Here is a 14,685-nt window from a genome sequence, read left to right as displayed (position 1 = left end):
TTACCTTAATGGCAGCACACACAGAAGTCTGCTGCCAACTTCCCTTGATCTGTGCGGCGGTGGTTCCCACCTACTTACGCCTACGTGGGTCAGCGCTGGCACTGCAGGGTCCCTTTTTTTCTTTAAAACATTCTTGTCCCCCCCCCACTCTCCATTTAACGGAAGCGGGGGAAACCCCAACAACCCCCGACCCCCATTACCATGACTAAGAAACGGGGGACACCCCCGCAACCTCTGCTTCCCTTAGTCGCATTAATGGGGGGGTCGGCATTTTTTTACTGCACAAAGGCGCAGGGATCATACCAGGTGACATAGTGTAGTCACAGTTATGATATGATTCCATTATAGTAACAACATCTATTGACAATCGAGGTAGGTGACTATAATTACAAGCGTTTGAATCCTGGAGCGAAAAAAACAAACAATCATTTGAGTATTGTTTTACTAATGCCATGAAACAGTGGCATAGAAAATTAAGGGAAATGAGGGGGAAGGTGATTTTTGCTTTGGTGCCTTTAGGGTCTTCAAAGGGGATTAAAAGGAAAACCTTTGCTTCCTCTCCCATAGCGGAAGGAAGTAAGTGAGGGACTCAACAGTGCAGTCAGGAAGATCAGATCATCAGACTATGTGGCACCTTCCTGACTAAGGGTGAACGAAATTTCTCCTCCGAAGCGAATAGTGCGGAATACGCACTGCATTCTGCTTCTGCCCGATCTGCAAAATCAGCATTACTTTTGCGCTGCCACTGAAATTTCACCTGTTTTCGTGCAGTGCGTGGTGTTTCATTCCCATGTTAGTTTTGTGTCGCGTGACAAGAAACTTTGCACAGGTCTTTTATTTTTTGATCTGTGATAGTTTCGTGCAGCAACATGAGAAACTTGGTGCAGTTTTTTGATTCATGATCTGTTCACGCAGCGACACGACAAACGCTGTGCAGGTCCTTTATTGACCTGAGCTAGGTTCGCGACACGAGAAACTTAGTGTTGGTATTATTTAGATTCGTTCTAGTTTAGTGCAGCGGAATAAGAAACTTTGTGCAGGTCTTTTTCGATCCGTGGTAATTTCGTGCAGTGGCATGCAAAACTTTGCGTATTGTTCCACGATCCATGCAGCTGCATGAGAAACCTTCTGCAGCCTTTGTGTATGATTCATGGTAGGTTTGCAGAGCGACACGAGAAACAGTGCATTTTTTTTTATTTGTGATCGGTTTACACAGCGACACAAGAAAGTTTGTGCATGTCTTTTATCGATCTGTGCTAGATTTGTGACACAAGACACTTCGTGTTGGTCTTTTTTGATCCGTACACGAATTGTGCAGCGGCATGAGAAACTTTGCTCAGGTTTTTGGAACCATCCTCGGCTCATGCAACGGTACGAGAAACGTTGCACCTTTTTTGTTTGATTCGTGGTTGGTTTGCACAGTGGCATGAGAATCTTTGTGCCACTGTTTTTGATTGGTGCTAGGTTCGTGTAGCGGTACTAAGAACTTTGTTCAGCTTTTTGTTCAATTCGTACAAGGTTTGTGTAAGGGCACGAGAAACTTCATGCCACTGTTTTAGATTCATGCTATGTTCACGTAGCGGCAGGAGAAAACTTGCGCGGCTCGTTTCAGGTCATGAGACGGCATGAGAAACTTTGAGTCGCTCTTTTCAATTCACAGTGGTGGCAGAATGGTGGATTTCGGTAAAACAGATCGAAATCTTTCAGATTCTGCTTCCGCGGCAGGTGGAATGGAATTTCACAATTTCACCCAGCCCTATTCCTGACCCAAACTGGGGCCAACTTTGCCTTCGCTAATGTTCTCCTGCATGAAGCCTCCTGTAGCTTCCCTCCCTCCCTATATCCTTCAAACTGTATCCTAGTATGCTATCATTTTATCCATATTGTTTACTGTATCATGTTGTATACCACTTCACTGTTAACCAACCAACTAGGTTTGAGAACCCTTTATATACACAGACACACATGTACATATATACACATGTCACATGTATGCGTAGAACTCCCATGAAGATTCTGCTTTTTCATGGTAAAAAATGGCTTTAGAAAATCAACTTTGTGACACCATTGGCAGGCAGCCACACACCTATTGCTACAGGGCATGGATACTGGATAGACAATTATAGTGTGTGTGGAATAAAACAAATGGCAAACATCAATAAAACATTCAAAAAGCTTACCACATTTGGGCACATAGGCCACAGATTGTCTACTAGACTAGCTTCAATAACCTTTAACTGGTAATGTTCTTAATATACATGTATTGTTTAAGAGGTTTATGTAAAAGATATTTTTTGTATAACCCCTTTTAATGTGTTAAAATGTGTTGCCGCTGAGCCTTTGTAGCAGGGGTATCCTAATGGGCGATGTTTGCCTTCAACCATACTTTGGGTGGGAAAAATGAAAACAGTACACCATAACTTTGAGAAACTGAACGTGCTATCTTTAAAGTTGGAATGTAAGCGGACAGAATAATAGCATAAAAATAAAAGAAAACGTCTTTTGTACATTGAAACTTAATGATGCTTCCTTCACAAAGGAGGAATGGAGTAAAATATTGTTACATTGCAACATCTAGCCAAAGATCAGAACATGCAAGGGAATGCCATTGCAACAAAGAGGGGGAAGACACTGCACAATTCTGGAAAATAAGTCTAACACTATAGATAACAAGAGATATGTTTCGGGAGAGTATCTCGCGCTCAAAGCCAGTCTTTTGTGAGATTAGTAAATAGTCCATCCAAATATTGCAATAACCCAAGAAATCCAATTTTGAAGTATATTGTGTTTATTCTTCCATGATAGAAGACAGTTTGGATGGACTATTTACTAATCCCACAAAAGACTGGCTTTCAGCGCAACATACTCTCCCAAAACATATCTCTTGTGTATATTTATTCACAAACCTTGTGGGAAGTTTGAGGGAGCTGGCTTTTCTCGCTGCCAAGTGACTGTTCTGATGTTTTGATATTGCAGGATTACTCCCAGAGTGGTGACTAGCGCACCTACAGAGATCGATCCCACAACTATAATTTTTACTATAGATAATAATGCGCGGAGTGTCCCACTGCTCCTGCTCCTTCATGATAGTCGGGGTGAAAGGGAAATCCTGGTTTAGGGAACAGCTGCTGAGTTGAGTCAGTACATCGTTGTGAGCTTAGCTATACCTGGATCCTTTTCATGGCTTCTGGAGCTATGCAAGGATCATCATGTCCCTTGGGTAGGCCACTCTCCCCAGCGAAGCAAGATGGAGGATCGTATGCACTGTGGTCTATTGGCCACTGCTTGAAAATAGTTACGCTCCCACCCTGAGTCTCCCTTCCTGGCATCAATTTCCCAGCAGATGTTCACACTCACAGAATTTCAAATATTGTCTTCTCTCTCCAAGGTAGCATGTTCCTTTGCTCTTTTTCTGACCTGTTTCCATGTTTTGGCATGATGCACTGCAGGCAACCATCAAGTACTCCATGACTTCAGAGCTTCCCCCCTGTATTACACCTTTAAATGCAGTAACTGATGGGATCCCCCCACTGTATGATCTCTTACACAATCCTTTATGTACATTAAAACAATCTTCCTTTACTTCAGGAGCAAGAATCCGGGAAGGCTCTGATGATGGTCTCATAGGCAGGAGGAGGGGTCTGCGTTGAATTGCACACACGAAGGCTGTTGTTGGACCAATGAAATTCTGGCCTACTTAGGGTAGTGTTGTTACCATTCGGAGAGGTGTTATTGCTGATCGGCAGGGCTACAAGTTCACTTCCGGGCTCAACCGCGATGGGAGGGCATTGCAGGAATGGGTGAAACGTTGAGGCCCGGAAACTTGGCTTCCTTGAGAAGGAGTCGCCTTGCTCTAGAGATGCTTGCCTCTGGAAAGTGAGGCTGGCCAGGCTAAGGTTACTGCGGCGCTCCGAGCTGCTGTTCCGGTAGAATCCCGCTCTGTTGAGCGAGTGGTGATGAGATGGCGTTCTGTGGCGTCGGCCCGATACCCCGGGGGATATGGGGGCACTCGCTCTACGACGTGAGAGACAAGTCAGCAAAATATAGACCATTCCTCCAATCACCATTCCAACGGCAACGGAAACAGAAAAGGATAGTACGACACCATCTAATGGAAAGGGAAAGGAGAGAGCATCGTTAGTTTTGTTGACATATGGTGGCAGCCAATAGATAAGGTCCACAATTGAACGCAGAATGCACACATCTACCCATCTTTGGGAAGCATCTTATTTTTTCCCATTCATTTACAGATGGAAAGCAGCATCTAATTTACTGTTTATAAAATTCTATCCGGACACATTCCCAGCGAGCAAATACAGAAGCCATATTGGTTGGAACCTTTGAACTGGTGAATCAATAGATGTTAATAAAAAAAAAATCGCATTAAAAGGATCAGAGACCTTCCGTAATAAAACACAAATGCATATATCTTTTAATGATCGTATTTGTCAGTGGTGGCCTGATAGCTGCACCTGGATCCTCCACATTTAACTTTACATTATCAGTATCAGGTGAGCCTACTTATGAATTTCACGGGGGGTGCCCAAATCTAGGGAAGTGACATCACCGGCAGTTATATGACCCCATTTGCCCACAGTTACCAACCTGGTGCAAGGGGGGTCAGAACGGAAAGGCATCCACGTCACGGAAACAGCCCTAGTCGATCTCAAAACCCAAACGGATCAATTTAGATACAGAGGCGACCTGGCCATACTCCTCCTATTGGACCTCTCGGCAGCGTTCGACGTGGTGAACCATAACATCTTATGCCGTCACCTGGCCAGCGATGCCCACTTCTCCAACAATGCCATAAACTGGATTAAATCATTCTTGTCAAACTGCTCCATGAGAGTCATATCCCCCACAGCGGCTGCACCACCCTCACCAGTCACCTCCGGGGTTCCATGGGGATCCTGTGTCTCCCCCACACTATACAACACATTCACCAAACCGCTATTTGACTGACTTGACAAACTGGGTGTCACATACACAAATCATGCTGACGATACCCAGATACTCATACCCATCACAGGCAACCATGACACACTCCAAATCCCTGAACACCATCTACTCTGCCATCCAAGCCTGGATTGCACAACACAAACTCTGCCTCAACGATGATAAAACTGAGATTTTGATCATAGGCAGCCCTGCTAGACTGAAAAACCTCTCATCCTCTTACACTTCCTTCATCATCAACGGGAGCACAATCATAGTGGCCAAAGAGGTAAACACTCTAGGTGGTATACATCGACTCATCACTAACTCTCAACTCGCCAAGTGAATGCCATAACATCAGCTTTTGCATACACAGCCAAACTCATTACTGCCTGCAAACCTCTACTAACGGTAGAGAACCACATCACACTGGCAAGAGCCTTGATCCTCTCCAGGATCAATTACTGCAATGCCATCTTTGCAGGCTCCTCGGCCAAAAAAATCTCCAAACTTCAGGTTGTTCAAAACAATGCTATTCGAGCTGCACTCAGCATCCCTAAATCAGCTCACATAGCCAGTGGATGTCTCGTCTAGTAGTGGTTATCAGTCAAAGACAGGGTCAAATTCAAAATACTCTATCTAACGCACAAATGCCTCTCCAACACTGCACCTCGCTATCTCTCCAGCCAAATAACCAAATCTCAACCATCCAGACCTACCAGATCTCCATATATCAGTGAGCGGTCCATCCAAAGATTTAAAAGACAAAAAACAGGTGCTTCTAGCTTCCCGGTCTTGGCTGCCAACTATTGGAACGCCATGCCCCCTGAGCTCAGAACTGACCCCTCACTGTGGTCATTCTGAAAAAGCTCAAAACTTGGCTCTTCATACAAGAACTCAAGGACTACCAAGTCACCACCTTCCATACTCATCCCCTCTAGTGGGAGCGAGATGCCCTACGGGACACAGATATCACCCACCTCACTTTCAGCTATACACCAATAATCACCCTGGGGGATCACTAAACCCACTAACTCAAAATGTGGTCCTTCTGGATTCCAGTAGGAGGCAACCAATTCCCATGTTCCTGATTAAGATTAAATCAAAAGTATGTATCTGACTAAGCTAAATGTAAGTGAATGTAACCAAATCCTTAAGTACACCTGTCAGCAGCAATTATGCATATTTTCGTGACTAAGACAAAAGTAACTGGATGTAACCTACTCCCCAAGCAATTTCTGATGAGCAAGTCTGAAAGTAACTGGATGTAACCAACCTCATGATTCAAAAGACTGTATTTGCACCTGTAACCATATGCTTAAGAACAAGCGCCCAGATGCCCCAGCGCTAGGTGCGCTATATAAATGTAATAAATAAATAACAGTGGAAACATTGGCTAGCATGTACTGCATGTACTAAAGTCAAGTAAGAAGGAGATTTAAGCCTTCCAGTTGCATTACATTGAGCCATCATTGCCCCTCTTTAATCATCCAGGTTGTAGCAACCCTCAAAAGGCAGAGCAACATGACTGGAATGGGAGGCTAAACAGAAGGTACAGCTGCAAGGTGGAGTACCAACACCAAGGAAAAGTTCCTGATTCATGGCACAACAAGTAAAGAAGTTTCTTGATTAAAAGAACAACAGTGCTTTGTCGTGATCTAAATCATACCCTGCATATCGGAGCATAACCATCACCTCAAAAGTAGATGCCCACCTGAAGCTATGGCAACAACACATTGTAACAACGAGCTGTAAATTTGTGACGAAGGATCTGCATATCTATCTTTGTTAATTTCACAGCTTCGTTTATTACATTTCTAAAATCACTGAATGTACAGTGGGGTTAGTTTGCCATTATCTTGCATTCTGGGTTAGTAGTTTACCATTCAGGATGTGAAAATTAAAGCCACAATGGTTTCTTTTGGCTTAACATGTTTTACATGTCATGTGGCTTTATTATGCAATTTGTGTTTTTGTTAGTAAACTGCAAAACATTACTGTAGACCTTGAAATCCAACAATGTGAGCCAAAGTTTGTGATCCTGGTCACCCTGCCTCCCCAACTGGACAAAAGTAACCCCCAGCCCGGCTCCCTCCATTTTGGATGCAGCCACACTAGTTCCTTTTTTCACCACTGATTATGGCCAAAGAGGGGGGTGTGGGGGGTGGAACAGTGTAGGTGAGTGTGCGGGGACAGCGTTTACAATTTCAGAAGGCCAGGGGACCAGGAAATACAGGGCAGGTGGGTACTTTCTGATCTCTTAGCACTTTGAAAATATGCAGGTAACACAAAAATCCAGAATGAATGGGGGGAAAAACATTGATTTTTATAGAATCGGCTCATGCCGGACATTCAAGCACTGCCAGTTTCCCAAGTCACAGCTAGGCCAACACACAGTGTCTGTGGCTCTGCAGATCGTTAGGGTGCTCAGATTTCAAACACATTTCTATTATAAGTGGCAGAACCTTTCATATGCATGATGTAACATTTCCAACTCAAAGAGTTTGCAAATCTGTGATAGTTAAAGTGAAAAACACCACATCATAACAACGAGCTGGAGCTTTGTGACAAAGAATCTGCATATCTATCTTTGTTTATTACACAACTTATTTTTTTACATTTCTCAAAACACTGAAAGTGATGTGGGGTTAACAGTACTTTTTAGGTTGCCATTATCTTGCATTCTGGGATTGGTAGTTACTTTGCACCATGCAAAGAATTCCACGAATCAGGTCCTAAGTTTTCAACCATCATATCAATTCAGTAGAAAAAATATATATCTACAAAATTTAAAGTACTTTCCATGTGTCAACCAGTTACTGATAGTTGGGTAAAAGCAGGGGCGCTCCAACACAGCCCAATCGTGAGTTTTACTAACTGCCAAGAAACTCTAAAAAATGTATGTAACGGTCAGTGTCTAAGTGCCGCTACTTCCAATGTAGCCCCATGATTTTTCTTGGGGCAGAAAGAACCTCAGATTGGGATGGAATGCAAATCTATGAAAACACAACCATAACTCCACCAGGAAGCTGACAGTCTCTGGCATCCTACATCCATCGGAATCAAAAGCCTTTGTTTAGTTATTGAACAGACCATATGGGCTATGGCTAGACATTAGGCTGAGCTATTTGCACAATTCCTGAGGTCAAGGGACACTAAACATCAAGACACCTGTTCAGAACTCAATGCAGAAACACTCTGTACTCTGCAGATGTCATTGCAATAGTCTCTGTAATTGACTGAATTCAAAAGGAACCCCGCCCCTCAGACTTTGCCCAAGTTCTCGTCAGCCTAAGCCAGTCTACCCAGTTGTGAACACACACTCCTCACACGCACCATACATGAATCACATAAAACTCTCAAGTTCCGAATTCCATGCATGAAATAGCCATCCAATATTGTGTGTGTGTATGGAATTCTGGGATGTGTAGTCCTTCATTTATTTAGGAGAGGCAAAAGCACAAGTCACAACATTTCAAGAACAAATTTAAGTATATCTCTTTCACACCACAGCTCTTGAAAGAACAAGCTCTCTAACCAACAAACTAGCTCTCTTACACCCACCATGAAATCCACCCACCCTACCTGCTATCCCTCCACCTGCAACCACTACCCAACCGACTTTTGACTCCTTCACTCCAATATCAACTGACCAATTTTTCAAACTTATCTCTGTCCGCAAACCATCCGGCTCCCCACTCGACCCCTGCCCAGCAACAACCCTCAAAGACATTTTCGCACCAACCTGCGCAGGAGAACACGCAAGAACCATCATAAACGACTCCCTCTCCTCTGGAATTTTTCACGACGCGTTCAAAACTGCTCATGTCAAGCCTCTTCTAAAAAATAAAAAACATCCCTTGACCCCCTTAAGCCCAAAAACTACCGCCCCATCTCAAACACCACGTTCCTGGCCAAACTCATTGACAGAACTGCCTACTCCCAACTAAATGCCTTTGTTGAAGCCAACAATCTCCTCGACCCCGCTAAATCAGGCTTCAGAGCCTGACACGGAACCGAAACCACCCTAACCTCAATCTGGGATGATCTTAAAAACACTGCTGATTCTGTGGGATGCACGGCACTAATCCTTCTTGACCTATACGCCGCCTTCGACACAATCAACCACTCAATCCTCCTTGACCGCCTCCACTCCCTCAGAATCTGTGGAAACGCTCTCAAATGGATAGCATCCTTCCTCGACAATAGGAACCAAATAACCCTACTGTCCACCTATGCTTCCCACGCCTGCCTAGTCAACACTGGAGTTCCACAAGGAGCATGCCTATCAGCCCTCCCGTTTAACCTCTATATGTCCACCCTCCCACGAATAATCCGCTCGCACAATATCCTGTGCTACAACTACGCCGATGACACACAACTAATCCTAAAACTCATGAATTCAAAACCCAACTGCCAACCCGACCTCACTTCCTGCCTCCTCGACATAGATCTTTGGATGACCACAAACCACCTCTTGCTAAACCCCTCCAAAACTGAAATCATTATATGTGGCAACACCGAACTTCTTCCGCACACGCTAACCTGGCCATCTGCCATGGGCAATTCCCTGACACCCTCAAAGTCAGTAAAAAACCTTGGATGCACCCTAGACTCAGACCTAACCCTCTCGCACAAAGTCAACAACGTCTCCAAGTCCTGCCACTACCACCTTAAAACTCTTAGGCGCATCTTTCCATACCTCTCCTTTCCCAACAGACTCTCCGCAGTCCAATCAATTGTTATGTCAAGACTAGACTATGCTAACCCCCCTCTACCTCGGAGTCCACATGTACCAACTGAATAAACTACAAAGAAGACAAAATGCTGCAGCCAAACAGCTACTGGTATTTGGCCCATGAGACCACATCTCCCCAGCCCTCAAAACTCTGCACTGGCTTCCGGTTGCCCGAAGAGTGACCTTCAAAACCTTATGCATCTCTCACCGAGCACTGCATAAAACCAGACCTCAAAATCTTCAAGACAAACTAAAACCCTACCATCCTCCACGCACTCTAAGATCAAGCTCTGCCAGCCTCCTAGTCATACCAAAAACCAACTCAGATAGGTTAACTGGATCGTCATTCTCAGCCCTGGCCCCCACCCTCTGGAACGCACTTCCACCCCACATCCGAGTCACCGAGGACCTCATGTCTTTCCACAAATTACTGAAAACATGGCTCTTCCACTAAATTCGACTCTTAACTCAAACTGGATAACAGCAATCAATGACCTTAGCCAAAAGCTGCTTTATCACAAATAATCCAACACCAGGATCCGAGCGAGAAATCGAAAACTAATAACCGCCAATGTAAATTAAAACGGATAAACTGGATGAAAGTGGATGAAATTAGTAAAATGGAGAAAAGGAATAAACCCGATGAAATCAATGAAATGGACGAGAGGAACGAAATGGACGAGAGGAATGAAGTGGACGAGAGGATGGAAAGGATGAAAACATGATACGGATGGTGTGCACAGAATAGATAGAGTACATGGAACGGATAGATGGCATGGAATGCACGGAACAAATGGAATAGATGAATCAAGTGCATGACATGGATGGAGTGCGTGGAGCAGACAAAGAGGGCGTGGAGCAGACAAAGAGGGCGTGGAGCAGACACAGTGAAAGGAAGAAGTGAGTTGGACAGGTGGAATAAATGGATCTGACAAAGTGCATGGATCAGAAGGAATGCATGGATCTGATTAAACAGATGGAGTGCATAGATCTGAGGGAGTACATACGACGGATGGAATGCTTGGAACAGTCTGGGGGCATAGAATGGACATTGTACAAGAATGGTCGGTGTGCATGGAACCGGTTGGACTGCATGGAACAGTTGGTGTGTGCATGGAATGGTTGCTGTGTGTGCATGGAATGGTTGGTGTGTGTGTGTGTGTGCATGGAACGGTTGGTGTGTGTGTGTGTGCATGGAACGGTTGGTGTGTGCATGGAACAACCGATAAGCACGGAACGGTTAGATTACATGGAATGGTTGGAGTGCATGGAATACATGGAGCATGAAGGTGACTGATCTCAAGCACCTACAGAAACCACCAAATCACACCACCACGCTTACTCTCTTCTATACACCACCACTCAACTAGAACACAGCGATACTATGACACATTCGGAATAGCTGTTCTCATACCAACACTTGCCACATTCTGCCCATCATCCTAACTAAACTCTGCTTGCTACACACCCACCAGTCTAGGCGTTCTCCTCAAGCCTAACGCAGCCATAATCAGTCTGGTATCACATTGCAGAACAAACACATACTCCTGATCTCCCAACCACCACACCTACCGCTAAGAAGCAGCTATCATTCGTGTGCCACACCTGCACACATATCCGGTGCACACATGCACCTTATGTCTCTCTCTCTCTCTACTGACTTGAACTACGGTTCCCGAGGGCGTTCAACCTACCAATGGTAAATAAGGCGCTATATAAATGCAAAGTAACATAACATATGTAAGATTATGGCGTTCTAGTGCATGGAATGGTGAAACTGCGCAAGATTTCTATCCCATGTTTCAAAAGTAACCCCCAGCCCCACTCCCTCCAATTTGGATGCAGCCACACTAGTTCCTGTTTTTCACCACTGATTATGGCCATTGGGGGGGTGCTTTAGCGTCAGCCATAGGGTTGGTGGGGAGCGGGGAACAGTGTAGTTGAGTGGGCAGGAGCGATGTTCCGGGATGGATGGGCGCTGGTAGGGCAAATGACTGGGTAAAAACAGGGCACAGGGTGGGGGTAAAGATTTTTCTTGAGTTACGCCCACTCCATGGGATAGCAGAACACTGTACAAATTATTAATGTAACGTTAAACACATTAAATTAACAACAAAAGGGCAAGGTAAGACAGGCTCAACAGCTCTTGCAGCGAGTCCTGAATTTGGAGAGCAGAGGTGTGCATCCTGGTGCCGGGTCTACAGGGACGTTACATGTGGGAAGAAGGCGTAACTGAAGCCATGGAAGATCGGCGGAGCTCCGGGGCCGACGACTGCCTAGATATGCGAACACTAAGTATGCTCAGCACGGAAAGTTATACAAGTATTATCTTAGAGAGCATATTTGAGGGAGTGTCAATGGTTTATATGCTTGAGGAGGTTTTCAGACTGGGTGGGCCTAGTGTTGTCTCTCCCCCTTTGTATTTTGCACTCATTTTAGCTACATTGCAGTTGTTGGCAGGACGCGCAGGCTTTTCGATTTGCAACTATTCCTTCTGCTTCTACCATTGTTGAAATGCCTGTCTGCGATGTATGTTCACATGACTGGATGTTACAGCCTGTGTATACCACTTAACTTACCTAATACACATTCTAAATCAGAAACACTAGGCAGGGTGGGCTTCAGGACCCTTCAATCTTTCCAACTGACATGTTCCTCCACACTTTGGGCTCCTCTCCCATGTGACTGGCAAAGCTTAAACTGGTTTCTTAAGTGGTCATTTAAGCATCTAGCACCTTCGCAGGCTGACTTTTATCGTTCTGCCGTGCAGAGGCCACTTAGCATTTCACTGGAATTAACTGCATGCCACATGCCCCTGCTTTGCTTCCTGTAGGATCTCTCCCCATACTCGAAACATAATCTGGGACAGATGTGCACATATATTCACCAAGAAAGCCTTGCTTTAAGCATTCTTTTGATGTAGCTGTGTATTCCAGTGAGGAGGATCTTACAAATGTTGTGAAGTATGCAAAATGCAACATATACTTTACCATGAAATCTTACTACTCTCTTAAGAAAGCTCACCAGGGATACACAATTGCACCAATTGAAACAGCTTGTTCTCCCAAAAAGTATATTTTTCCCTACAGCCCCTTTGCTTTTGAAAACCTGTCCTAAATCAATCATTTTTTTTTGTTAAAGACGGGGGCAGGATTTCTACACATCTTCAACCGACCCTGACGCTTGGTTATTCAAGCTTGCCAGGTGGGTCTGAGGAGCAGGTATCCTTCGGAGAATGCATGAACTGTAAACAGTGCACATGTATTAAAACAGGAGAAGAATATGCTGCATCTCCCAGGGGCTGGGACATTTGGGTTGTGTTAACAAATCGATAGCCCTGGGGCAGAGGCAGACTGGCCCTGCAGCAACACATCTCGCAAACAGAGTAACCACGGGAGACCGTGGATGAAAGCATTGATCAGAGCTCAGAGGCAGCAAATCCCAGGCGCTTCCAGTGCAGCTTTTCCACAGCTCCCGGCCCCACTCACAGCCCCAAACCGCTGCCTTCCCAGGCTCTTAGAACAGCACACATGACAGATGCCGTGGCCTGGGCCTCGGACGGGCACCTGCACTTCCTGGAGCAGGCAGTGCGGTGTTCGCTGCGAATAAAGCATGACCTATGGCAGAAGCTGCTGGAAACTGAAGCACGCCGGGTGGCACTCGAGGTGATTGTGGAGTAGCCTGAGCGTGGGCTGCTGCTTCTGGGACTTAACTCTGCTGGGCAACTAATGCCCACTGACCACTTCCCACTGGGAGGGAAAAGCAAGGCTGTTTACTTCATCAAGAAGGGGGATGAGCCCCTGAGCATTGCAGCCATATCGGGGCAAGTGATGATCGGGAAGATGTCTTACGCATCCCTGGAACAGTTGATCCTTGCATTATCTGTACATTAGATGTCCCACCTCAACAGGGGCCAGTAACACCCACAGCAACCGCCGTAATGGCCCCAACAGCTTCAGTAACAGACTCAGCAGGTGCATTAAAAGCATGGGCAACCCCCATCGCAGACACCACGGGCCTGACAGGGTCACCTGGTAACAGCACAACAGACAGAGTAACGATCTGTAACGCACAGTTAGAGTTAAAAATGAAATCTTTTCAGACTGAAATATTAAATAGATACAAAAGATGCCTGGCATGGAACATTGACACCACAATCAAAGAGACCATATGGGCCAAAGAATTCATAGAAATCTTTTCACTAATAGAATCCCAGCGCAAAGGGAAAGATGCTTTCAGAGATCCCAAAAAGATGGAGGAAAAAGCTATTGCCAGAAACAAAACTGGGACAACTGGTTGCAAGCCTTTGCCATCCTAGCAACAATATGCGAAGGAAAATTCCCCATGGACTGTAGAAAGCTCTGGGCAAATAAGAGAAGTAAAACTCACCAAGAGAGGGAAGACATGGTTAGCATATGATATTAGATTCAGGAGAAACATGTCAGAGAGGCCAGCCATTGAGTGGGACGAGGTCCAGAATGACTTGTGCACCCTCAGAGCCGAGCCTCCACCGGACGAAGAGGCTCCGCAAACCTCCTCCAAAAATAACAGAAATACACAAGGTAACAGGCACAATGATAACGATAAAACCAAGAAAGGGAAACAGCCCTTTCGGAAGAACCAGCCATGGGCGGCTAAAAATAATGCCCACAGACAGAACAAAAACCAATCCTCTAAATCCAACATTCCATGCAGAGGTTTTGGGAGAAATCAGTGTACATGGGGCAAAGAATGCTGGTACAAACACACACACGCACAAACTGCAACGGTGACCATGCAGCAAGCAACTGCACCAGACTACCAGCCAAAAACGAATGACACCCCATTTATGGAACCGGGAAGAACACCCATCAACCCGGGCAATTTTAGAGAAGCCCTCAACAACTACCCAGACAAAGAAACCAGCGAGGCAATATGGCAGGGTTTCACCAACGATTTCATCATCCCGTTTAAGGGCACAGGGTCACAAACCGTCCCGATGAACCTGAAGTCAGCCAGGGACAACCCCC

General features: G+C 45.3%; 1 protein-coding gene across 1 annotated transcript in view; it reads right to left on the bottom strand.

Moving 5' to 3' along the window:
* Positions 1-2,421: 2,421 nt before the first annotated feature.
* The window catches only part of MYCT1 (MYC target 1), a 190,452-nt gene continuing 178,188 nt past the window's right edge, over positions 2,422-14,685 (bottom strand). Inside the window, exon 2 of the mRNA XM_069606798.1 lies at positions 2,422-4,108. Coding sequence (XP_069462899.1) covers positions 3,585-4,108 — 524 coding nt within the window. The 3' untranslated portion in view covers positions 2,422-3,584. The remainder of the gene's footprint in view (positions 4,109-14,685) is intronic.

Source organism: Ambystoma mexicanum, chromosome 4p (genome assembly GCF_040938575.1).
Source record: "Ambystoma mexicanum isolate Mex_15411 chromosome 4p, UKY_AmexF1_1, whole genome shotgun sequence".
NCBI classification, from domain to species: domain Eukaryota; kingdom Metazoa; phylum Chordata; class Amphibia; order Caudata; family Ambystomatidae; genus Ambystoma; species Ambystoma mexicanum.
This window is presented reverse-complemented; position numbering and strand designations above follow the sequence as displayed.